The sequence below is a fragment of the Brachyhypopomus gauderio genome, chromosome 8 (genome assembly GCF_052324685.1).
Source record: "Brachyhypopomus gauderio isolate BG-103 chromosome 8, BGAUD_0.2, whole genome shotgun sequence".
NCBI lineage: Eukaryota > Metazoa > Chordata > Actinopteri > Gymnotiformes > Hypopomidae > Brachyhypopomus > Brachyhypopomus gauderio.
In genome coordinates, this window is record NC_135218.1 from 25,110,040 (window position 1) to 25,137,586 (window position 27,547).

Here is a 27,547-nt window from a genome sequence, read left to right on the forward strand (position 1 = left end):
AGACGGATTGTGGGCTCCGCCCACCTGAGGGACGTACACAACAACCACGACAACAATGACAACTGCCACTGTGGACAGAGATGACCGGTAGGGGGCCGCTGTACCGTGACAGCATGAAATCAGAGCCACTCTGGTTGACCATGTGGTCAACCATGTGCTGGGTTTTCTGAAGGCAAAGGGTCCAACCTAATGTACACTACTGTAAGCTACACTGTACAGACATTTCAAAATTAGAATAGTTAACTAGAACTATCTTATATACATACTACATCATGTTTTTGTACTACTAGACTACCCCTTGCTGGGGGACCAAAACGGCTATCCATCTCAGAACAGAAAGAGATTATCGTTACTGTAATATGGTCAAAGCAACCAACGACACCATCAGCAACATCCATCCAGTGAGTCTACCCGGACTGGGCCAGTGACAGTGTGAAACAACTGCGCAATTCATTCATGCAAGCAAGCTCTGCTATCCATTCACTGATACTGTATTTCATTGTCCTGTGCCACACAGCATTGAGATGATGGCTATTTTATACTGTTGTACAATACTGTAATGAATATCATAGGTACCATGATATACCAATATCTAACTGTACCATTGTTAGAGTTCCTGGCAGCATGGCAGCAGCAATCACACAGAACAGTTAGCACCGAGTTGCTCAAGTACAAACTGGTTCACTGAACAGCCACGATTTGTTGTGATTCACCTCCACCAAACTCTCCATTGCTGTTGAGTTCTTTTTGGCATGGAGATGGTCGCCAACCAGAGGTGGTAGTGATTTCCATTTGTCACATTAGTGTGTAGTTGTCATATGGGAAAGGCTAACTGTCTGATATGTGTGTAGATTTTGGGTGCAATAACATGGTTTTGGCAAGAGTTGCAAGAGTTTTTGTTGTAGTGTTTGCTTTTTCCAAAAAGTGTGAGATGTTTTGCCTTGTTGTGTGAGTGACATTGGCTGCTGTGCGTTACAAAATTGGGTCGCAAGACAGTGGGACTAGAAGGATTTCTCCTTACACAACAGCACACAGCCTGTATGGAGGCTCTTTATTTTGCAGACAAAGGGATTCTCTGACGTGTGTGTGTGTGTGTGTGTGTGTGTGTGTGTGTGTGTGTGTGTGTGTGTGTGTGTGTGTGTGTGTGTGTGTGTGTGTGAGTCCTGCGTTGGTTCTAAGAAACATGGCATGAGGAAGCAAAGTCAGCAGGAAAGTGGTGGTTAATATGAACAGGTATAAACATGTTTAGTTTTGTCATGTGGGCAACCAAATATAAAAAACCAGCAATTACAGCAACTACGGAAAATGATGCAGCCAACAATCCACTCACCAGTTGAGATTTTGTAATATGAGACAAAGAACGCCCCTTTACCTGAAGAAGATCTGTGTCAGTTCTGCCAAACATGTTCTACAAGTTTCTTCGGAAGTCTGGATTGTGAGCTATAGATTAACACAGCGAGAAACTAAACTATTTGGAGAAAGATCTACCGATACCAAACTGCAGTCCGAGAAGAAGAACAAAATAATTTCACTGGTATGTTTGATTGGTCTTAAATTTCTGGCAGTAAATGCAATGAAAATTAATGTTATGAATTGATTTTTTTACTTTCTTGGTATAGTTCTTACTGTAATTTTAATCGTATAACAATACAACCCTCCACCCCCATAAATGAGTGACAGGGACACCGTCTCATTAAAGGTCTACGGCTGTTAACAGGCATGTCCCGTACGTTGTGTCCATCGTTTGACGGCCTAAAATGTTTTGCTGTTTCACATTAAGTGGTAGACTAACAGAACTAGAACATTATGTCGCCTTATCCGTGTAATATGTGTGGTTGGAAGACTCACGGAAGTGGACAGCTGCACGGGAATTGGAAAAACAGGACATGGGGAGCGGGGGACAAAACAGAAAATATTTTCGTGGTGACAACAGAAATGGATAGAAGGTTTACTGTATATTTTAGTTTGTATAACAAGGAATGGAGCTGTGTGGAATGGAGTGTCAGTAATTTAACTTTTACTTTCTGTTTCTCCCCAAAGTGCACCAAACAGTGCCTCCCCCCAGAGTCCCTAAAAGGGCTAGATAGGGGAGACTGGGTATGGTTGTAACACTTTTTGCTTCAGCACCTGTAACTCACTGAATTTTTGAGCTAGACTTCTCAAACTTTTATACAAAGTACACCCATTTGTTTACTACAAATGGCACCAATTCAAACTTCAATTGAAATATCACAGCCGTCGTGAGTTGATGTCAAATACAAGGTGTTCCCTTGTTACAACCTACCCCACTACCGGGGTAGGTTGTAACCAGTGTTGCGAATAACGCCGTTAAAAATAACGGCATCATTTTGTCAGTAACGGGATAATATAATTAATTACTTTTACTGTCGTTACAATGCCGTTGACATTACTGGTCATTAAAAGCGGTGCGTTACTATATATTGATATACTAACAGTAATGAGAGCGGACCGCTGCCCAGGCTAGAGTCACAGTTTAACTTAACAAGTCAGTAAGCGATTGGCTAAGGCAGCGTTATGGTAGCCAATCAGAGCCAGTGTTTTTACACGCGCGCCGAAGCACACAAACGGAGAAGAGGCAGAAATGGCGAGTCAGGAGCAAGCCAAAGAAAAAATAGCATTTTCAAAGTGGCGATATAAACATTATTTAAGAAAATACTTGAAGTTCCTGAATGTCTACCAGACTGGGTATTTGATTTATTTAATTAAGAATAGAAGTTTTATTGTTAAGTTTACATCTGTTGTGAACAGACCAGGGGGGTGTTCCAAGAAGCGGGTTAAGCGAGAAAACCCGGGTAAGTTAACTCAGAGTTCACGGAAACTCAAGGTTTTCCGTTCCAGAAACCGAGCTTAGAGAGAACCGGAGTCAGTTACTATAGCAACTTATGCTCTGAAGCTAACCTGCTCGCTGGCAGGTTAACTTGGACCTGACCCAGAGTTACAAACACGTCATCATGACGTGTCCTTTCCTCGAAGATCATGTGGATATTGAAACTCAGTTTATTCGCTGAGTTCTTCGTCGGGAACGCCTTATAAAACCCCGAATAGACATAGGCCTACTATCATTTTCGGATTATTTTTTTAATGAACGTTATCGTTTTCAGCACAATCCATTACTTACACCAATAACTTTATTATTATAATAACATTTCAAATATTACACATCGCCGATCAGCCCTAAATTCTTCGTTTTTTGCTAGTGGAAGTTTAGTGTAGGAGATGCGGAATCTGTCAGCAAAGCTACTGTATGTCGGTCTGTCCGAAAACTATGTCCGGCATTAAATTGACTAGTGCCGGTTTTGTGGTGTTTCCTGGGCTTAAGCCAGTTATGGACATCAAAGAGGAATTCCACAGCATCATTGGTTTGTCTTTAATTCACACGGACAATAAATAAATTAAGCAAAGGAGAGGCAATATATAATGAATTTCATTCCATTTACATTTTAAGGATTTCCTAGAGTGATTGGCTGTATTGATGGAACCTACATATGCTACCTATTCCAGCACCATTAGAACATGAAAATTCATCCATAGCATTAATGTACAGGTACTAACCTTTATAATCCTTAATGAATACTTATCTTTAATGGTAACAAAAATAACGTAGCTATTGTAACTGACCGTTCTTCCCATCAAGATCATATGTGATGCTTCCCACCTCGTCACAAATGTTGAAGCCAGATGGCCAGGATCCGTGTATGATTCCACACTGTACAACAAATCTGAACAGAGTAGGCCTGTGGTAGTTTTGCTAGTTGTTCACTTGCAGTGTAATAGTTAAATCATTGCAAACCCTAGTGTGATATAGGACATGACGGCCTCCTTCATGGAGACAGAGGGTATCCCTGCCTGTCCTATAGGCCTACCTTATGACTCCCTATTCAGATTCCTGCACTTGGACCACAGTCCCGCTACAATCAGGCCCACAACAAAACCAGGGCAAGAATTTAAATGACCCTAGGAATCCTCGAGGCCAGGTTCCAGTGCCTGAAGGGGCTCAGAGTAATCCCTGATAGGGCGTGCCACATAATAATGGCATATGTGGTATTACACAACATTGCAACCATCCAGGAAGAGCGACAGCCTACCATCTCTGACATGCCCACAGACGAGGAACCTTACATGCATGTGGGTGACAACAGAGATGGTGGAGTTGTCAGAGACTCCATCTGCAATCACTGCTTTCCACATTAAATCATGCACCACCACCCACCCCACCATCCACCCTGTAACCTTTTAATATACATTACAGTCAAATTCACTGTTATGTTTCATTATTTCATTTTCCTGTAAATAAATATATTTTATATTTTAAGAATAAGATATAGTTATGTACAGCCATACCACTTTGTACAATATTCTTATATCTGATGCCATGTGTTTTTCACACCACTCAGATTAGACCTGGAATTAGTAAGTGTTCAATAAAAAAATATTTAAAAACTCAATACAGTATTATAAAGGTGGAGAAAATAATAATATAATCGCACCCTTCTGCTAAATATAAAAATATCATTTTCACTCACGCATTAACTCTGTTGGCAATTTTTTGACATGCTGACTGCCTTTCTCTAGCAGCTACCGCAGTATTACATTTACGTTTAATAATATCTAAATATTTTGCATACGCAGTCATTAATACTTCAAGCTACAGTGGTGTGAAATACGATGTTCGGCTGATTTTCGCGTTTAAGTCCATGATAAATCCTATTTATCTGCGATCCATTAAGAATGCCTTTCATAGTTACGCGTGAACGCGCTTCTGTCTGGGTCAACCTACTCAGAGTTGAGCGACCCTGATTACTTTAACTCCGATCCGCTGATCTACTCATTTCAACTGACTGTGAAAACTGCTTTTTCAAAAAATCCTTATTCATTGGCATATAACCATTTTTAACTGTAATGCAAATAGTTAATTTCCCTGGTAATGAGTTACTTTTATTATAGAGTAATTCAGTTACTAACTCAGTTACTTTTTTGAACAAGTAGTGAGTAACTATAACTAATTACTTTTTTAAAGTAACGTTCCCAAAACTGGTTGTAACACATGCTGGGGTAAGTTGTAACAAATAGACAAAAGAAGCAAAAACAGAGGCCACACCATGCTGTTAGGGCAGGCCCCAGCACTGCCCCGCCCGTGACCACCAGAGGGCGCTCGCGGTCTACGTCACGTAGACGCAATCAACGAAGATGACGTTCAGCTGCCTTGCTCCCATCTTAGGGAGGGTCGCTGCAACGTCTCTTTGCTGAGTTGTTTGTTTTCTCTCGAGCAGTCCCATGGTTTTTGTCGTCTCTCTCTTCTTTCTCTATTGTTCAAGTGTGTTCACTTCTGCGCCCATTTGGGTCTTTCTCAAGTTTTCTCCCCGCTGTATTTTTTCTCTAGTTTTACTCTCTGATCGTTTAGGGAAGGTATTATTTTTGCCGTTTAGATTGGCAAGCCGGTTCTTCCCCCGGCGGTTTTTGTTTCCCTTTGTAAACTTACCTCGCGTTGATTTTTATTCCGCGTTTCTTTTGTTTCTTGATTTTCTTTTTTCTGTTGTTTGGTCACTTACACTGAGTTTATTCCGCGTTTGTTTTCTTCTGTTGTGTTGTGTAAAGAACATGTAGGTCAAATAATAACCTGTGTGTGTGGCTGTAACACGTTTTAAAGCTGTTACAACCATCCCCACCCCTGTCAGCCAGTGTTTAACTAGCTGTATTAGCAAGGTGATTTGAAATTCACAGGAGAAAAATGCATCACAATTTACCTGAAAACTACAGTTTAATGTAATATAATTCATATGGTTTTATTGGCAATAGTATAAGTACTAAACAAAATATAGTCTTGATTCAGAAATTTACTTTCTCACCTCAAAATCAGGTTTCTCGTGATTGAATCTGCATGTAATAATAATAATAATAATAATAATGCATTTTATTTATAGGCGCCTTTCAGGGCTCTCAAGGACACCGTACATATAGCAGCAATTAAAACATAAAACATTCAGTGATATAAAACAAAAAATACAAGATAAAACACAAACTAGGAGCTGTAAGCAGACCTAAACAGATGAGTTTTTAGTTGTGATTTAAAAGTGTCCAGTGAAGTAATATTGCGGATATCAGGTGGGAGAGAGTTCCAGAGACGAGGAGCAGAGCAACTGAAAGCTCTAGCACCCATGGTGATTAAGCGGGCTGAGGGAACTGTAAGTGATATGGATAAGGAGGATCTAAGTGTCCGGCTAGATCTATGTATGTGGAGGAGCTCGGTGAGATACGAAGGGGCAAGTTGATGTATAGCTTTAAAGGTGAGCAGTAGAAGTTTGTAGTTGATGCGGAATTTAACAGGGAGCCAGTGGAGGTGTCGAAGAACAGGGGTGATGTGGTGAGTGGATGGAGTTTTAGTGATTATGCGAGCTGCAGCATTCTGAACCAGTTGTAACTTCTGGAGGTACTTGAGGGGAAGACCAAATAAAAGAGAATTACAGTAGTCAAGACGAGATGTGACCAGGGAGTGAACCAGGATGGCAGTATCGGCAGAGGTGAGGGAAGAATGAAGACGATTTATGTGACGAAGATAGAAATAAGCAGAACGAGTGATGGTATTTATGTGGGATTGAAAAGACAGAGTGCTATCGAGGACAACACCCAAACTCTTAACCTGCTGAGAAGAGGAGACCAAGGTGTTATCAATAGAAATGGATAAACTGTTAGCTTTGGAGAGGACAGATTTGGAACCAATGAGGAGAACCTCTGTTTTATCACTGTTGAGTTTGAGAAAATTTGAGGAGAACCATAACTTAACTTCCTGGAGGCAATCACATAGGGATAAAGGTGGAAGGATGGAATTAGGTTTGCTAGAGAGGTAGAGCTGGGTGTCGTCTGCATAGCAATGAAAATGGATGTTGTACTTACGAAAAATGTGACCTAGGGGAAGAAGATAAATAATAAAAAGAATAGGACCAAGAACCGACCCCTGTGGGACACCAGAAGTGAGGGGGGATGGCTGGGATGCAAAAGTTTTTAACTGAATGAACTGAGTGCGGTCAGAGAGGTAAGAGGTGAACCAGTCCAGGGGTTTATTGCAAAAACCAATATCAGACAATCTCTGGAGGAGGATAGGATGGGAGATGGTGTCGAATGCAGCAGTCAGATCAAGAAGAATGAGTATGGACAGTAAACCTGAATCTGCTGCAGTCAGTAGATCATTTGTTATTTTAACTAAAGCTGTTTCAGTGCTATGATAGGGACGGAAACCAGATTGAAACTGTTCATAGAGGTGATTGTCGGAAAGGTGAGAATTAACTTGTGCCGCTACTGTCTTCTCCAGGATTTTGGAAAGAAATGGTAGGTTGGAGATAGGACGAAGGTTATTTAGGTTGTTTGGATCTAAACCGGGTCTTTTTAAAATAGGGGTGACTGCAGCAGTTTTTAAAGACGAAGGAACACACCCAGAGGTGAGAGAAGAATGAATAATATCCGTTATAAGAGGCACAATGGAGGGTAAACATGTTTTAACCAGGGGTGTTGGGAATGGATCTAGCTGAGAAGTGGATAGTTTTGATTTATGAATAAGCTTGGTAATATCAGAAATAGTAGGAAGCTGAAAATGTGTAAATGGAGGAATTGGAGGAACTGAAACCAGGGCAGGGAAGGTGTAGGAAGTCACAGCCTGCAACTGAAGGTGTATTTGATTGATTTTTGTATTAAAAAATGACATTAATAAATTACAGTGATCAACAGAATAAAAATGTGTAGGTAAAGAATCCGGTGGTTGGAGAGTGGAGTTAACAAGGGAAAATAAAGCCCTAGTATTACCATCAGAAGTGCTGATTAATTGGGAGTAGTATTTGGACTTAGCTGTTTGAAGACTGTTTTTATAGAGAAGCAGGTGGTTAAAATATAGGTCCTTATGAATTGTCAGACCTGTTTTCCGATGGAGTCGCTCCAACCTGCGTCCAGCATGTGCCTGTATACAGCCTTGATATTCCCCATGTGTGATCAGGGAGGAATTGGGTAAATACTGAAATGATCATATGACTCCTAACTTATCTGTGATCGGTGGAACTGATGGTGTTACAACTCTCCCCATGTTACAACCATACCCGGTCTCCCCTACCTTGTCCGTTGGGGTTTCGCTCTAGTTGCGAGTAGTAGCTACTACAGTATGCTCTAAACCAGGTGTGGCCAACCCGTCAGAGACCAAGAGCCACTTTTTAAGTTACAGCAAAGAGGCACATCATACACATGGGCACACTTGAACATCACCCATACCTTCCCCTCTCTCTCTTACACACACACACACACACACACACAGACCTCTATTCAGCCAGATTTATTGTAAATGTCACACACAAACATAATAAAGTAATTTTCAACAATATTCATTGTGTGCACTCTCGCACACCAGGTGGACATTCCAGGATCAGAAAATAAAACTCCTTCCCAGGATTTTACTCAAGCTCGTTGGATTTTCTAATTGGCGCAAGCCAGGTAAAATAAGTGGAATTGACACAAAATTGTGCAAAATCGTGGTGAGAACTGTTACTTCCTGAACCTGGACGCACACATACACAAACTCAGTTCAACTAAGCTTGGCGGTGTTTTCATCTCGCGCACATGCGTGTTTGATGAAAATACTAAGCTAAGCAAACAGCACATTAAAAAAAACATAAACACAAACTTCGATATAAACATAAGGATCCAGAAGGCCCCTAAAGCACGGGCTAATGTGAGTGTTCCGAACCGCGCCCAGGCGTGATATGCTTCAGGACTTTGGCAAGATTGGAGGAGGTGGGCACACACTACGAGCTGTTATATACGCAACTGTTGTTTTCTAGGTAAAAAGTGGATAAACTCCGTTATCGACACTTGTTACAACGCCACTGACCTGCGCTCACCTTTAGGAAGAAGAGAACAGACAGTGTCAGTAGTTTTGAAGCTCCCTCAGTCGTCTGCGGTGCCTTTGCTGCACCTCGTATGTGGTTTAATCCAAAACTTGACAGAAGACCACGTCTCACCAACTAGACTCAAAGCACAATCACAATAGCACGGATACTAAATACTGCTAGTCTCAGGTTTTCCATTACGGCGGTTTTAAAAGTGTTAGCGGCTCGCTAGGCTTGTAAACAAACCGTGCACCATGAAGATGTAGCAGTCTGTCGCCCTCAGAGCTGATGAGGTAACTGGGTCACGGCACAGATCATTTGTGCAGGTGAGAGTGCGGGCCGGCTGGGGACTCAGACCTCTCCCCAATCGTACCTGGGCACAGCTCGGTTTGAATGGCCCTAGTGTGAGTGCGCGCTAAGAGACGCAGAAACCAGGCTAAGAGAGAGCTGTGGGTTGGCCACTCGTGCTCTAAACTATGATGGGTGCAGATTTGAAGTAGTGTTGATGTTAAGAATGACACATTCATCTTTTTAGCTGAAAGAACAAGAATGTGAAATGTGAAATTTAAATATTTGCAAAACTGATTTATATTTGTATATATTTCATCACAGTGCAGCTTTTTACATGTGAGCTGCATACATGACACTGCAACATTTTCTTTCTCCTATGCTTGACACTTGTGGCCCTCTGACAATGTGGTGGTGTGTGGTCTTTCATAGGTGAACAGCGTAACCTGCATTAAAAATGGCCAGCACTTCTATACCAATGCATAACACGGGGAATGGCTTCACCATTGTGACTCATGTTATGTCCCAACCAACGGCAACAGCTGAAACAGGACGTGTTGCTGGTTTTGGTCCACTTCAGAAATTTCTGAAAGCAGAGCCAAAGGCATTAGGAGTAAGTACAGTGTTAATGATTGTTGATTATTGGGAGGGGTGCGGGTGGGGGGGCACCCCCATTGTGATGTCACTTTTTAACTGATTGATGTGATTTCTGTAATGCGCGAGGCCTGAAGCACGATGCCAAATCAAGAGCGTCTTTGTAGTTTCGCTGTTATTCATCAACACAGTATGGAAACATACAAAGATTGACAAAGAAAGCCAACAACACACACGTGTAAATACACTGACAAGATGTCACAAGGGTCCTGGCGGTCTGTAAACATTAGTTAGTGAGAATATATTTTTATTTATAGCCGGATTAGTTATATTAATATTCAAAAGAACTGGGACCAAGATTGTCTGCCTGACAATCTTGGAATATGTACATAACTGTATCCCAAATGGTGGCTTTGTTAAGAGTTAAATATTCACTAGATCAAATCCAAGTTTCTGTGGGAAACAGAACATCAATTTTCTAGTCTCAATTTTGTGGTCGGAGGTAGGTTCAGGGGCTGTACCATGACAATTTGTTTTAGAAAAGTATTTAAAATTTAAAAATTGGGGTCAGGTGCTTGCAAAGATAATGTCTATGGTGAACCCTGATAGTTCAGTTCTACTCAAGTCAGTGGGGAGAAAAATGTTTTTGTCCGCTTAAGACTTAGGTCATCTACCTTATGTGCAAAAACTGTGTTTTTCTTAAAACCAGTTTATCAGAAAATACATTTTGAGTGAGGCTCAAAATGTTTATAGTCATCATCACAAAAATATCTACTAATGTTTGTAATTATTAAAGTGGGGGATAAACTGCTAAAGTGTAGTGAAATGGCATGAGTTTCCCACTGCTCTAAATGGAACTCTGCTTGAAGGGAGAATGAGAACGAATGCCCCTAGAGCAGGGGTACTCATGCTGTCATGGTCTGGTGGTTAGGGAACTGGTCTTGTGACCAGAGGGTCGTGGGTTCGATCCCCAGATCTGAGGCCATGACTGAGGTGCCCCTGAGCAAGGCACCTAACCCTAAATTGCTCACTTGTATAAAAAATGAGATTAAAATGTAAGTCACTCTGGATAAGGGCGTCTGCCAAATGCCATAAATGTAAATGTATTCAAATAGAAATGATGAGGGGCCACAATTTTTTTTTCAATGACTCAAGGGGCCATTTATTGTGACCGTGTATGATAACTGTCACGGTACGGCGGCCCCCTACTGGTCGCCCCCGTCTACAGCAGCAGCTTGTCCTGTGGGTGTGGTGTTGTGTTCGATCCTCAGGTGGGCGGAGCCCGCGATCCGTCTCACCTGAGGGTCGTTTGTTAGTCTATATATGTCTTGTCTTTGTACCAGTTGACCGCTGGTTATTATATCCTTAATTCGGATCAGTTCACGGGTTTTGGTTTGCGCACTTTACATATTAAACCATCCTATTTCCCTGAGACTTGGCATGATCGCTTCCATTTATTTTCGCTCACCCTGCACGTCACAGAATAACCAGCCACCCTTCGGAAGCCGCAGAGTCTCTTTTTCTTTCTCCTTCGTTCGTGGTCATGTCTCGTGGTAAGTGTTTGTCTGCGTGGTGTTTTGTTTGAAGAGCTCCGCCGTGCTTTTGTGTTGTGTGTGTGTGTAGCACGGCGAGGACCAGGGCAGTCTGCCCTGAGACAGCTCTTCATGTCCGTTGTTTGTGTGTCGGAAGAGTTTCGCCGTGCGTTTGTTTTGTGTGTTGCACGGCGAGGACCAGGGCGTCTTCCCTGTATACTCTTCATGTTTTGTGTGGGTGAAGTGTACGTGTGAATGGGCGTGTGGACCAGTGTGCGTGCTCGTGGTGTTATATGTTTAGTGTTTCGTGTGTGACGCGGGTGCCGCTCGTCACTGTCGCCTCGCTCCCCTGTCGTCTTGTGTTTTGTGTGGGGGAGCGACTGCGAACCTGAGCGGCACGTCACAATACTACCGAGCGCGCATGTAAGAGTCCCGTTCGTTCATTGTTTGTACACTGTTTTTTGTTTGTCCAGTCTTTGCGTGTGTGTTGTTCTCGCGTGCCTGTGATATGTTGTATGTAATTCCACACATGCTCCTCCCCCTTGAGTGTGTGTTGGGGGTGGACCAGTGATGGTCCCATGCCACAGAGTGTGGTATGGAGGGCGTCGCTCCTGAGGGAGGCCCTGACCAGGAACGTGGGGGGTTCTCCTGAGCAGGTGGAAGTCCCCTGCTGAGACGGAGACCCCTCTCCCATTGTAGGGGGGATCAGGGTAGTGCGCGTATGTGTTTTTGTGTTGGTGTGTGTGTGTGCATTTGTGTTTTATGTGCAGGTGTTTCTCCCTGGCGGTGGATCGTGGCGTTCCTGGGCCTTGTGGAGGTCTCCACCTGGCAGGAGCCCCCTTGTGTTGTGGGGTGACCGGAGCCCGGTCTTAAAGAGCCCCTCCCTAGAGAGTTGGGGCCCCCGGATGTTTGGGGACCATGGGGCTCCGGTCTTAAGAGCTCCTGCACAAGACGGAGACCCTTCCACGGGGTCCTGGAGGTAACGTAGCCACGCCCCAGGGAGGTAACCTGCACACGCATACACCCCGGACGGACAAGAAGCCGTGGCCCGTCGTCCTCGCACCTGTGGGGCTATGCGGCTTAATGCCGGTTAGGGCGTGAGGGCCCTCTGACCGACCGGGGCGTGGTTTTGTCTTGTTGACGGCCCAGTCGGTCCAGGGTCCCGCCCAGGTAGGCGAGCTAACCTGGGTTTGTGTTTTGTGTTTCAGCTCTGGGACTACAGGGGGTGTGTCCCTTGTCCCTGCCTGCCTGCCCCTTTGTTTTGTGTGCTGCTGCTGTAGGCCGCACAGCCGGCGGAGGGGAGTGCGGCTTGGAGGGGGGATCTGTCACGGTACGGCGGCCCCCTACTGGTCGCCCCCGTCTACAGCAGCAGCTTGTCCTGTGGGTGTGGTGTTGTGTTCGTTCCTCAGGTGGGCGGAGCCCGCGATCCGTCTCACCTGAGAGTCGTTTGTTAGTCTATATATGTCTTGTCTTTGTACCAGTTGACCGCTGGTTATTATATCCTTAATTCGGATCAGTTCACGGGTTTTGGTTTGCGCACTTTACATATTAAACCATCCTATTTCCCTGAGACTTGGCGTGATCGCTTCCATTTATTTTCGCTCACCCTGCACGTCACAATAACGTATCATAACAATATAACGTATAACATTTATAACATTTCCTTTTTATTTAAAACAAAATATTACCTAAAATAAAAATATAATTTGCATTTGGGCATAAATTAAAATTAATAGCTATTCATTATCTCTGAATCCGTGAATGGCTTCATTTCGGGCATGTCATTATTGCTCCGGTCGGTAAACGTGTTGCTGCTGCTATCTGTTTACTGTTGCTGTGGAGGCAGTCCCCAGCCTCGTCTTGAGATCACGGTGCGCGATTTCAAAATAAGAGCGGATAGCACGATTGAAAAAAAAAATCATTAAAAAATAAAACTTTTTAAAACAGTATGGGGGGCCCTAGAGACAATCAGGTGACACGGACAAGGAAGTTTTGTTAATGGAAATTTGACACCACCCGATTTGCGTGTGATACCCAATTTTACTGCTTGTGCTCAAATTTTCACACATAGCAAACACATGCTAGGTAGAACTTGTTTGAACATTTTATTAAAGAAAAATAAATTTAATAGGTGTTTATAATGTATTCGTATAGGCAGAGTTAGAGCTGCAAAGGGGTTAGGACCATTGTGAAAATAAAGACTTTAGAATAGCAGCTCTTAGGAAAACTGAGGAAGGCAAAGAACGCCTACTGGGCAAAAATAAAAGACAACAGCTTTAGTAATATAGCAGAGTCTCTCAATCTCTCTCTCTCTCTCACCCGTACTCCCTCGTGGAATTACGCTCCGGGAATCAACACCACGCGAGAGGATTGCGCAGCACTGGACAGTCATCCGCAGATCTTAAAAAGGGTAGCGACTGATTAAATGCAGAGATTACTAAACTACTAAACAGGCGACAAACAGGAGTGTTGGGGTGTGGGCGTCTCCACAGAAGATCTGGGCCGGCCTACTGTGACATTTTGTAAATGGTATACTAAGATATCCACTGTTCTTGCAGGTTATCCCTGTGTGAATGAGTGAATGCTAGGAAATATGAAAATGAATGCAAGGATTAAAATGTAGAAACAAACATAAAAATCTGTGGAAATTATATATAGAATTCACGTGTGAAAATTTCTTACCAACATTGTAATTAATACTAATTCAAGCTGTTTTATGTGAATGTTTTATGTATGATTTGACATTTAAAAATTCAAATGATGAGACATGGACACATTCAAAATACATTATTCGAAATCTACAAATTGTGTGGTTTGTAGATTTGTATGATAATTAATTTGAACTCAAATACTTCAAATAGCAAGTTCACAACATTAGCTGCAGTGTAGGCACCGTATTCTAACATTTTTATAAAACATCAAAATGCTTTTCTCCACAGACAGTCCAAATTATGATTGGTTTAATGACCATCTTGTTTGGTATTGTGCTATTAGTCTTCGGTCATACCATCATTTCCTACTTTGGTGTCACTTTTTGGGGCTCTTTGTGTGTAAGTATTGTCCACATTTTCAATACAGCACAAATAAATATTATTAAATAAACACTTTCCGACTGCAATCTCATTCTCAATCTTTTTTTGTTCCCTCCCAGTACATCATTGCTGGCTCACTCACTGTTGAAGCGAGCAACAAACTTCGTCGCTGTGTGGTATGAACAATTTACACTGGTTACTTTGAGTATTTCACTCTTTGCAGGAATTAAAATATTTAAAGTTTTTTTTACTTGAAAGATTTGAAAGCCAATAATTAGTAATTATCTGTTTTACCAGTAATATGCCATCCCAATAACATTACTTGGCACAAGACCTAAAAATAGTAATAAGTTTGATAAGCTCTATGAACAAAATATGTAAAATATCATCCAAAATATACCTTTAATGCACTTTTTAAGTCATATTTTGAATTACATTTATCCCCCTGTAAAAGTATCTAAAGTTGTTGATGATTGTCTGTTGGGCCCTGTAAAACAACTTGCTTTACACAGTAATGATTTTGCTTTTATGGTTTTAGGTGAAAGTCTCTTTGGTGTTTAATGTGTTAAGCACCATATGTGCCGGAATATCCATCATCCTATTTTCCATGGATTTTTTCCTCAGTTCATGTAATCATTACTACAATGACGACCCAACTGTAGGTTACAGTTGCACACCTGACAAATCTGCATATTTTATATATCACAATATTCAAATGTATATCACCATTTATATTGTAAGATATTCCATAAGGTAATAGTGAGCAGTTCCTTTCTGCTCCGACTTGCTGTAATAGAAAGTATTACCAGATCAATTAAGGTGTAATGCACTGGTGAACATTTTTCAGGTGACCAGGGAGATATGTGGTGTGCTGCTGCTGTTCCAAGTGCTTCAGTTCACCATCTCCATTTCGATCTCAGCCTTTGCCTGCAAAGCCACCAGCAGATCCAAACCCCCTGTGGGTATTACATAGATAATAGTTTATAATAGCTATTGCATTATAATGGCACATTGCATTTTGTATCTATAAACATTCACCTTGGGCTGTATAGTGACTCTGCTATATAAACTATACAACAGTGACGCTCTCTGTATTTTTCTGTGCCTCAGAGGAATATTTTCACAGTGGTCCCAAACCCAGAGGAACATCATCCATTGGTAAATCCCTTCCCTACTGCTCAAAGTCAACAGGTAAGAAAATCCTGCAGCCGTGTGCTACATCCTACAGCAGGGGTCGGCAACCTATGGCATGCGTGCCACTGCTGGCACGCCGAGGCATTATCACTGGCACGCGTCACGTTGGAGCAGCATCAGCAAAAAATAATAATAATAAAAATCTCAAACAGAGAGCACGATCCTCCAATCAAAATCGCTCCTCAACGCTCTGTACTCAGCTCCCGCCACAGACCCATGTTTAAATTTAGCCTAATCAAAATCAGTTAACCTACCTGATAGCGTTACAAGAGATGACAGAGCCTCCGGTTAAAAAAATAAAGCGAGGGCATTTCGACCCTGGATGGAAAACTGGTTTGGTGTATATCTTACAATATAAATGGTGTATGTGGGCAGTCGTAGCCTGGTGGTTAGGGAACTGGTCTTGTGACCAGAGGGTCGCAGGTTCAATTCCCAAACCTGAGGCCATGACCGAGGTGCCCCTGAGCAAGGCCCTAACCCTCAATTGCTCACTTGTATAAAAATGAGATAAAAATGTAAGTCGCTCTGAATAAGGGCGTCTGCCAAATTCCATAAATGTAAATGTCAAAGATCATGCTGTGTGTACACTGTGCTATGACAACGTTGCATTAAGAGGCATTTCGAGACAAAACACGACAAGACGTGTAAAGACCCCCCCAAAAGAGCCGAAGCTGTTAAACGTGCCATGGCTAGGTATGGCAAACAGTCCAGCTCTCTTAAAGTAGGGTGACTAAACGTCCGTATTTCCTGGGACTGGTCCGTATTTCACGTCCAGTCCCGGGTTTTTTTAAAGTGAGGAAATATCCTGGTTTTTTAATTACCTTCATTTGACCATTTAAATTTAACTTCCACCTGATCTTGGATGCAAAAGATAGGGGTTCATTCAGATTTGCCACATGGAAAAGAGACTACAACCCGGATCTTTGCTTTGTTTCCAAGAGACAACATACCTTTGCCATGCAGTCTAAGAATCTTCTCTGACTTCCCACATAGTCAACTTAGACCAGCAGTTATTGAGGTTGGCATTAGGATACCTGTTATATCATCCTTTCCTAGACCTTGATGGAATTTCCAAAATGTGGACTGGCTAGCCTTCTTGAGTGACCTAGACCGCTGCCTCGGATGGATTCCACCAAAGGGTACAAACTACAATCGATTTGTTGGTGCAGAAAAACTGTACAAAGAATTTCTGCAAAGGCTTGACAAAGAAATTGCTGATGACCTTTATTTACCCAGGCATTTGGATCCATTTAGAGTCTGTGTTTCGGTCTGTTTTGCTGGTTTTATTATGTTTTGTGATTTATTATTCTTATTTAATTTTATTATTTTATTATTTTAACTTTTTATCCTTTGTACAGCACTTTGGTTGACACTTGATGTCTTTTAAATGTGCTTTATAAATAAACTTGACTTGACTTGACTTGACCTTGTAACAAGCCTCGACACTGCTTGCGTTAAAAATGGAGGGAAATGGTGGAGCCACTTGACTTCAAAACATGAAGTCGAAAGGCCTGGTCGCTCCTTCGGAAACTTGGTGGGGCAAACAAAACGGAAAAAAACTCCTAATAGAATAGCTTCCCACATTGTCAACAGAGCCAGGGCCCCAAACCATAAGGAACATACAAGGAAGGTTAAGAAAGATTTCAAAGACCTCAAATCTCGCATAGAACCTCCCAAACCTGAATTTTCACCAGTTGCCTGGTTCTTCACCTGGGAGATACTCAGAGCAGTTAAATAATTGAAAGCCAGAAACCAGGTTTTGACGGAATCCACCTGGAATTCCTGATCCATAGCGGAATGTATACAATCAACTGGCTAGCATGATTCCATTCAGACATACTGACAACAGGTCAGGTACCTGATAAAATGAAGCGTGCAAAAATAATAGCACTACTAAAACCTGGTAAACCTGCGGACCAATCGAAAAGATACAGACCCAAAGCCCTCCTAAGTGTGATCCTCAAATTTTTTGAACAGCTTATTTACAACAGAATTGCCCCAGAACTCCTTAATAATATGCCCATAGAGCAAGCTGGCTTCCACCCAAATGGCAGTTGCAGCGATTTAGTGCTTGCATTAACCACCTACATAGAAACTGGTTTTGAGAAAAACACAGACACTTGCTTCATTCATAGACCGGTCAGCAGCTTATGACACAGTTTGAAGGCAGGGCTTAATCTACAAACTTGCACATGTTACACCAAATCGACATATAGTAATGCTAATCAACAACATGCTCACAAACAGAACTTTCCAAGTCATAATGGGAAGCTCTCTGAGTGGTGTTAAGAAGCTGAACAATGGACTTCCTCAGGGATCTGTCCTGGCCCCACTTGTGTTTAGTCTACATATCGGATCTGCCAGAAACAACCTCCTGCAAGTTCGGCTATGTAGATGATTGGACTATTGCATACCAACACTCAAGTTTCCAAGAGGGAGAATGTCATAACATCCGACCTTCATACACTGAGACAGTACTTCCGAGATTGGAGACTCATACCAAATGCAAGGTATCTTGCTTTCACTTGAATAACAAGGAAGCAAATAGTTAAGTTGTTAAGTCAAATTTATTTATATAGCGCTTTTTACAACACGTCACAAAGCAGCTTTTCCAGAGCCGACAGTGGCAAGGAAAACTCCCTAAGATGGTGGGGATTAGGAAGAAACCTCGGGAGGACCAAGACTTAAAAGGGAACCCATCCTCCACTGGGCGGCCTGCTAGCAGAAGTCCATGTTTGAAGTCCAAATGCAGTCCTATAGTTATAGTTATGGTTCTAGTTCCCAAGCCAAGTAGTCGCAGTTCCTTCAGTGCAGATGGTGAGCCTCTTGCGGCAATCACACTAGGGGTGTAATAGCTGTAATAGCCGCTGATTCAACTATTCAATTGGAGAACCCCTAGTCGACTATGAACGTCATAGTCGAATGTACCATTCTGACTGCATGGGGGTGCCCTAGGATGCTGCTAAGCATTAGTTTTTACATGAAATGTCTTTGTTTTCGTTATTGTGTTATATATAGCCTTTTGTCAAATGAAATCATCCTAATTTCTGTTAATAAATATTTTTAAATGATGTGTGCACATTAACAATAGGCTTATTCCTTACTATACATTAATAAATCACACCCTGCAGTTGCACAATCCAAATGAGCGGAGCTGAACACATGAAAAAAAAAAACAGTTCAGCTGTTTGTCGTCTCGTTGCGGTGCGTCTTGGCAAGTAGGCCTATAAAATTGTTTTGTTGTTGTTTGCTTTTTAAACCCTGTTACTTGAACTTTTACTTATAATTTCTTTGCTGCTGTGTGGCAAATATTTTTTATATTTTCAGTAGGGGTGGGACGCGATTAAAAAAATGTATTGAATTAATTAGAAGCTTTGTCATTACGTCATTTTCACCATGCGGACCCCCGCGCTGCTCGTGCCGCGTCAAGTATAAACCAGGCTTAAACCTAGCTTTAAAGCACTTCTACGGCACTTTCAAGGTCCATTTCAGTATTTCCCAGCTGACTCAGGTTCTCTCTAAGCTCGGTTTCTGGAACGGAAAACCCTGAGTTTTTGTTAACTCTGAGTTTACTTACCCGGTTTCTTCACTGAATCCGCTTTCTGGAATACCCCCTGTTCAGTCAGCTATTTGTTGTGAATCGAAATACAGTTACAATATCAAACATTTTCAAGTACTTTAGCCAACATTCCAGCACTTTTCAAACCTGGAACACAATTCACAATTATAATTTGTCACGTAAATGTTCCGCCGTTCGCGGAGGTTCGTGCGAGGGGTGCGGAGTCGCGCGCTACGTTCACTCGCGAAAGTATAAATTTTGCCTTAACTTGTCGCTGATCACCTACAGTGTTTCTTGCACAGCTCACACACAAGCATGTACATCCACACGGAATTAACAAAAACATAGCACTTTCAAAATAAAAGCATCACAGTTGTATTGCACGCACGACATAGATATTTTTAAAATTTATGATTGGCCTCTCACGGGCTGGACAGGGACGCATAACGGGCCGGATGTGGCCCGCGGGCCATAGTTTGCCTAGGTCTGCAATAACCTGTTTTACTTCCCTTTCCTCATCATACAGCTGCTGAATTTTCTTCAACATTGTCTTTCTGGACGGCAGTTCGTAACTTGCATCAGCTGACACATTTTGCAGCACTTCTTGTAAGCCTTCGACCACAGAGAGCGGTCTACAGTCCACAGCAATCCATCTCGCCAGTGAATTGGTCAATTTGTCTGACGTGGACTTTGACATTTTTTCTTAATTTGAACCCCGACATGCGGTCGAGTGTTGACTGGCGACACTGTTTGCTCATACTAGGAATACATTTAGCAGCTAAGTTATCATTACTGACCTGCGCATTAGCCCCAACATGTTTTGCGTTGAGGTGGTAACAAAAGGTGGAAGTGCTACTGTGATAAGCGAACTCCTTCCTGCATAAAGTGCAAACTAGAGGTCTGCACTCCCGCGGTAATCCCGCGGGACCCGACAGAATATCTTGCGGCGCGGGACAGAATTTTATTGTTATTGGCGGGAGCGGGAGTTGAATTAGTCCAGGCGATGCGGGAGCGGGACCACATATACATGTAGAAAAATCCCGCAAATTAATAGTCTAGAAAATTATAATAATAACAACGCAATGATTTTCATGCAAAAGGAACAGGACGAAAACAACTAATCATTCAGTAAGTAAGCAATAAACCAATTCAAAATATTGGCTAAGCAACTGATCATGTGAACATGAAGTGTGCGTCATTTTGTCATTTTGATACAGAAATGGCAGAGACTGTAGACCAGGGGTCGGCAACCTTTGAGACATGGAGTGCCAACTTTAACATGTCCAGTCAATGAGTGTGCCACTATGGCCGCGAGTTTAAATTGTTGACCGAGGAGGGGGGGAGGTGTAAATGGACACAAATTAAGTATTATATCGCGATCGATCGCCAAGTATAAACGCCTCCGCCGTTCGTGCGAGGTGTGCGTGCGGAGTCGCGCGCTACGGTCACTCGCGAAAGTATAATCCATTAATATAATAATTTATATTAAATTATATATATTTTTGCTGATGCTGGTCCAGCGTGTCACGTGCCATAGGTTGCCGACCCCTGCTGTAGACGGTCGACCGTCTATTTAAAATTCTATTAAAACAGGCGAATACACCACAATTAAGCAAACTACAGGAAAGTCTGATGTATGGAAGTCATATTCCATTGTAATTAATGGAGATGGAAATCGGCTTGTTGTGATAGATGTCAGAAAGTGTTGGTGTACGTCACCTGACGGCACGTGTTTGGACTGTGCTAAGAAATGGGACAGCGCGATCCATCGCTATATTGCTGTTTTAATTAATACATAAGAAAATTTCAAGTACTAAATCTAATTAATTCAATTCATATTAGGATTGTGGGCGGGGGCGACAGAAATATATATGTGGCGGGCGGGTGCGGGATTAAAACAAGCGCTTTTTTGGCCGGTGCGGGCGGGAGTGGGATTAAAACAAGCAGGTGTGGGCGGGAGCGGGATGAAAACAAGCAATTTTTTGGCGGGAGCGGGTCTAAAACAAGCGGGAGCGGGATTAAAAAAGCAGTCCCGCGCAGACCTCTAGTGCAAACAACACTATTTTTGTTTGTACTTCCATCTGGAAGTTTCATATATTAAAATTTCCCATCCACCAGCATAGCCTCTTCAGTCATCTCCATCATGCTCATCTTATTGTGCATCCATATAATCTGTATGCCTGTAACTCGTGCACTGAGAATCATTCCACGGTGCATAAGTGTCTCATGCGTTAAAATGCGGTAATTTTTTTTGTTCGTTATTTTCCCTGTAATTACTTAATTAAAATTAATGCGTTAAAGTCCCACCCCTAATTTTCAGGCAGGCATATTTTATTTAAAATATTTTTGACATTTTGCACAGTGCCTATCTGTTACGGAACAGCTCCGGACCCTTCCCTGTGGGCGTGCCGTTACGTCGTCTGCGTGTCGTGATGTCCATGTATGTACTTCCGTGGGTGTGTGTTGTTTGTGAGCGTGTTCGTTTGTTACACCTGTGCCTTGTCTCGAGGTCACGTGGGTCTGTGTAACTCACCTATTTATTGTGCGTTCGCGCGGTGTCTAGTGCTCGTCTTTGTCTATAGTTCATGCCTGTGCAAGCATCGCGTCTGCGTGCTTGCTCCACTTGTGCTGGACTGTACGTGTTTGTGTCTATTAAACGTTCATTGTTCATTCCAAGACGCTCGTCGTGTCTCTTGCTTCCTCCGGCACGCCAGCGTCACACTATCTGACAAAGTTCGATATGTGCACTGCGCACTGACGGTGACTTTTTTTGCTAATGTTCTCTAACGTTTCATTAAAAAATAAATAAAGTAAATAAATAAATAAAAGCTGAATAAAGCCAACCTACCATGTTTATTCATTTATCTGAGTGTTTTAGGTTTTTCCTTTGAAAAAAGTCCGGAATGAGAACGGGATGCCGTTTTAAGGCACTCTAGGAAACAAAACCCTGATTCAACTATTAGTCGACTAAAGGGAAAATCTGACGAATCAGATTAGACTATGACAATCCTTATTTGAAGACACCTCTAAATCACACATTCAACCCTGGCATCAGCATATCCACTGGCAAGCCAGACCATCTCTTAGGTGCTTGTATGGAATTGTAGAAACATGCAAAAAAGATATAAAATTGAGTAATGTGAGTAATGTGTGCCATGTGCCAGTGATTAGCATGTGGCTCCGGCAGGCTAATCTATAGCAGCATAACTATAGGGACGGGTTCAGAGGGGACCACAGTCATGAGGGCTCACCGAGACATTGCTTTCCAGCCAGGTCATTGTCACAACAAGAGTGATGCCATGACAGCTGGATGACAGCATCAACATCTCAGATTACTAGAAGTCTAAATGTCTGGGGGCCCCCGAGCCCCACACCTACACAAGATTGTAACTGTGTCAGAATTTTGGATCGGTGCTGGAAGGCTGTTCCATAACTGAGGGCCTTTAAAGGAGAAAGCTCTGCCTCCGGCTGTAGTCTTACAAATTTTTGGAACTAAGAAATCCTACATTTTGGGAGTGCAAAAGGCAAGATGGGTTATAGTATGCAATGAGTTCACTCGGATATTGTGGAGCAAGACCATTTAACACTTTAAAGGTCAACAAAATAATTTTAAATTCAATTCGATATCAAAGTAAGTTCATGCAACAATATAATCCACAAGCTTGCTGGTACCACATGGGATTTCAGCGCCAAAACACTGCGCATATCAGTGCTCGGTCTTGTCCACTCTGCTGCTGAGTATGCTTCTGCCATGTGGCTGAACAGCACTGTAGGAAGTTTCACCTACTAATCCTTAAAAATAGATCTAATTTGTTAATCAGTCTAATTAAATTTAGAATCCGTCTCATATGTGTGAATAATAATAAAGTCTCCTTGAATCCTTGAATATTCTAATTATACCAGAACCACAACATTTAGTTCTCAACTAAGGGTAATTAATGGTTTGGTATATGAAGGATTTAACTGTGAATTCTTTGGAGGTTTTGGCAACAACCACTTTTGAATGTTATCAACACAGACCAAATATTATTTACAACCATCTACAACCATTATTTACTATTCTAAAACACAAACAGCATCAACAAAGATCAGTATATTTACAGGGAAGACTCAGCATCTAATGCAGGCCCGTAGCCAGGGGGGATCGAAGGGTTCGTTCGATCCCCCCCTCCCCCGCACCCTCCCTCCGTACACACATGCCCCTCAAGATAGGTAGGCTATTCAATGAATGAATTGTTAATCTCCGGTGAATATACAGACGAACAAATAAGGACAGCAACAACAGACTCACAACAAACTTATAACAGTGTTGCCAACTCTCACGCAATGAGCGTAAGACACGCATTTGACCGTTTTCACGTGCTCACACCCCATACATCCGATTTCTCACGCTGAAAAAAAATTAGTTTATTTATCTCCGATCTACATCTATGATTCAATGAGTTACTATTTTGCTCTGGCGCCAACCACAGGCGATCGATCGCTTTAAGCCAGGTTCGCACTACACGACTTTTCAGTCGTCAGGTTCAGTCGCCGACTGCTAGATATTAAACATGCTAGATATCTGCCGGTCGTCCGCGATGAGTCGGCGACCAGTCGGCGACGGCTCGGCCAGCGTCTTTCAGCAGTTCACACTACACGAAATGAGCGAGCGACGAGTGATCGCCGATTTGCCCCCGACCACAGTTTCTGTCGGCGATCTACAAAAAACAGTCGGCGACTGAAAAACCAGCCTAAAATCGTGTAGTGTGAACCGGGCATTAGGCGCAGCATAGACGAAACATATAAGACATAACACCCCCGCCAACGTTTGACACACACACCACGCCACCCACCCACCGCCCCCAAATCAAATCTCAGTCCTAGTGATTTTGAAAAGTTGGCAACCTTGCTTATAATGAATAAAATATGTGTAAATGAAAAGGTTTGAAGCGTGCTCGTGTATTTAAGGGGCATTGGAGTAGAGAGCATTAAGTCCACTTTTGGGGGAAAAAGATCCCCCCCATCAGAATGCTGGCTACGGGCGTGTAATGTGTGTGAATGGGTAGAAGGGGGAGAAGAATAAATGTGTTTGAGCCTGGGGAAGACTATATCAGTTATTAATCAGACAGACAGAGATTGCATGCACAGCAAAGAGAACTTGGTATGAACAAATCTTGATGTAGATTATGTAAATACAGTTAAACACAAAAACACTGAGAATGTCTTAACAGAAAACTTAGTTAAGTCTACAATGCAAATAACTATGCCCTTTTTAAATTTTACCCAATAAGGGCTTACTACAATGTGTGTGTTGTAATTTTAATGCATCACCTCTAAGTGTCGCTAATTGACGAAAACACATTAGAAACATGCGTACGCCTGAAGTGAAAGTGGCGTGGGTGTATGCACTTTCTCACATTCAAATCACATTTCGTACATCTGACCGTTTGCGTGAATGTTTTTGTGCGTACACACCGTTCGTACATGAGGCCCCTGGATACTACATACTTTAGACACATCCTTTCTTCCATCAAAGCAAGCTTGTTCAACGTGTTGCCAGTGGTACTGCCACCTGCTGGTTCAGCACGGCACCTACACTGCCCATACCCACCTGATAGATGCCCAACTAAACTCTGCCCCACGCATAGTCTCTGGCACACTAATGGCGCATTTCCACTAGGGCCTGCTTGGCGCGGTATGGTTCGATACGGGTCGATTCGCAACGGAACGGTACGGTCGCACAATGGTGAACCACCCCAATGTGGGTGGAGTCGCTGTTGGCGCGCGGGTTGTAGTGTCGTGACATCATTTGTATGCGACCACAACACCGGTCGATGCCCCTTAACACATAGCATTATTGTATCTTATTGATCTTTATCTTCATTATTGTATGTGGTTGCTCTAATTATTGATAATAATTTGGTATTACTCAAACAGGCTGAACACACCCTGCATAAAAAGCATCAGTCATACAATCAAATGAAATCAAACTTTATTATGAAATATAGATATTTAAAGTACAACATATGTAAATAATAGTTATAGTTAAAAAAAAGTGCAAAAAGCAAATATATACGTATAGCTTTATATGAAATAAATATTTATAGTACTACAAGCAACATTTTGTGTGCTTTTACTGGCGTCTGTCTCGCATGGTGTTCACAAGTTCGCCAAGCACCCCGAGGAAAGCCCGGTTGAAGGAAACATTTTCCGCCAACTCCGCTCGCCTCGTCAGTGGAAGGGGAATCTTGAACGTAAAAAATAACAAATATTAAACACAAGCATTCCCGTGAAAGCAACAACAATATAGCGTAACTGCACAAAATGTGTAGCACGTCATCGCTGCTCATGCTGTGTTTATGGCTACAGCTAACTAGCAACTAGCAAGGCTAAGAGCTAGCTATTGTACAGTAGTGACTGTGGTGGTAACATTAACTACAAACACAGCTCTAAATTCCTGCGTTTACAACAGATGCATTCATATTACGTTCATATTACATCTTTTACAAGCCTAGTAGTAAAACTGTGAAATCACAATACACTCACCATTCTCCGTGGCCTCCAGCACCGACATTGTCCAGCACGTTTTCTCTTCCGTTACTGGCTGGCCGGTGACCGTATATGACATCCATTTGCTGGAACCATTTCCAGTCTTTGCGGTTTGCTCCGCTGCGTCCGTTATGGTCCTTCACCGCCCAGTAATCGCGTTAAGCTTTTTTAGCTTGGACCGACCGGCACTGCTGAATGGACCACTGGTAGCCATGAGTGGCCATTAGCGCGGAAACCTCGCTAAAAACCTTTACATTTCTAGTGGCCCCGTCCAGTTTGCCCTGGATTTTTTGATCGCTGATTATTAACAGAAAGGTTTGTACCTCGGCGTTTGACCAGGGAACAGACTTCGCTCCTTGGGTTTTAAAAATGGCTGAGGAGTCCATAGCATAGCGGAGGAGTCGCTCTCCTGACGCAACCTGTGACGACACTCCCTGGCCAATCAGTGTCATGCTGTTCCTCCACGTCACAGAACTGTACCGCTTCGGAACGGTTAGAACCTCGAGCGAGTCGGTACGAAAAAAGTACCCGAAGGGGCCGGCTCACAGGGAAGTGGTACTAATGGAAACACTCACAAACCGTCGCGAATCGAACCGTACCGCGCCAAGTAGGCCCTAGTGGAAATGCGCCATAAGATCTACACCAACATACCGGCTACCTGCGTCATATTCACGACCTCCGCAGATATTGTAATGTCATCACGGAATACCTGAAACTGACTAAAGATCCAATGTTGCCAGCCTGTCCGGACCTCCATTACCTTCTATCAAATAATAGGCTTAAATCAAGACATCCTCCACTAAACACTGGAAAAAGTCTATATGAAAACAATTTTGAAATCGTGAAAGCCTGGGAAAGAATATGGAGAGAGGTTTCAGACCCAATCACCAGTTGTTTGCCCTGCATCACCAGAATAACACCAGGCTTTAATATTCCCAGAAGAAGTTGGTCTACTCTTAACAGAATCCGCACAGGGCATGGGAGCTGTGCCGACTTCCTCCACAAGTGTGGATTGCGGGATTCTCCAGAGTGCGACTGCAGGGCAGCGAGGCAGACAGTGTCTGAGTGCAGTGTCCGAGTGCAGTGTCCGGGCGTACCAGAGAAGCTCGAAGGATTTCATGACACTGACAGATAAAGCGGCTGATTATATTAACATCCTAGATTTAAGTATTTGACAATCAATTTTTATATTGTGGCTTGCTCAATTTGTTATTGTTAATTTGACCAGAATCAGCCTTATAACTTATTACCTACCTGACTAGAGGTTCACCATTACCATAATTTACCATAATCTGATACTATGCATCATTTGTTTTCCTTTACCTAGACTTTAATCTCAGTGCAGAGAAAGATGTTTACAAATACTCTTTATTTTACAGGGACCGTTTGCCATCAGCAGCACCACAGTGAATTCTCCACCTGCAGAAAATCCTCCACCTTATAATCAGATGAAAGACCAACCTGCTAGCTGAAAATATACTGTATACATTATGGGATTGGATGTATACAGAATGGATGTATAGCAAGAATGCTACATCTTGAGACATACATGGACATCCATACACATATGAATGTATCCTAATGCATAGTCACTCTTTCTAATGCATATTCATATATCCTAATACACATATTCAAATATCATAAAGCTCAGAATTTTGGCTTTGGTTATCTAACTCGTTTGACCAAATGTTCTTCGGCACTCTTCTCTTGATTTCTAATGCACTCTGCTTAATAATGTTTTGCTTTGTGGGACACAAGTTGGAGTTTGTATACTGAATACAATTAAGATGCCAGAACTTGGATGCTACATACAGAAGAAGGTTTAGACAGTTTGGTGACCTTGTCAACCACACTGCCTCACATGCCTTAAATGCTTAAATAACAATTTTAACACTGTTGTTAATTTTTTTAATAAACCCTACAGCAAAAATA

The 27,547-nt window shown here is 42.5% G+C and overlaps 1 protein-coding gene across 3 annotated transcripts; it reads left to right on the forward strand.

Annotated features, from left to right (window-relative positions):
• Window positions 1-1,376: 1,376 nt before the first annotated feature.
• LOC143522112 (membrane-spanning 4-domains subfamily A member 4A-like) lies at window positions 1,377-27,547 on the forward strand. Of its 3 annotated transcripts, none has more exons than XM_077015834.1 (8): window positions 1,377-1,534; window positions 9,606-9,786; window positions 14,239-14,349; window positions 14,451-14,507; window positions 14,870-14,989; window positions 15,179-15,289; window positions 15,442-15,522; window positions 26,995-27,547. In XM_077015834.1, exons 2-8 carry the CDS (start codon window positions 9,631-9,633, stop codon window positions 27,085-27,087), a joined length of 729 nt encoding a protein of 242 aa, XP_076871949.1. In that variant the 5' UTR covers window positions 1,377-1,534; window positions 9,606-9,630; the 3' UTR covers window positions 27,088-27,547. The 3 variants fall into 3 exon arrangements, with proteins under 3 accessions (XP_076871949.1, XP_076871951.1, XP_076871950.1); XM_077015836.1 differs by lacking the exon at window positions 26,995-27,547 and adding an exon at window positions 16,582-18,737; XM_077015835.1 differs by lacking the exon at window positions 1,377-1,534 and adding an exon at window positions 8,466-8,490.

What these genes read in the sequence shown, in the direction of transcription:
- LOC143522112 (XM_077015834.1), top strand. Translation starts at nt 9,631, where the DNA reads ATGGCCAGCACTTCTATACCAATGCATAACACGGGGAATGGCTTCACC. An exon ending in CAGAGCCAAAGGCATTAGGA is followed by an intron (nt 9,787 to 14,238) that starts GTAAGTACAGTG and finishes TTTTCTCCACAG; the next exon opens with ACAGTCCAAATTATGATTGG. An exon ending in CTACTGCTCAAAGTCAACAG is followed by an intron (nt 15,523 to 26,994) that starts GTAAGAAAATCC and finishes TTTATTTTACAG; the next exon opens with GGACCGTTTGCCATCAGCAG.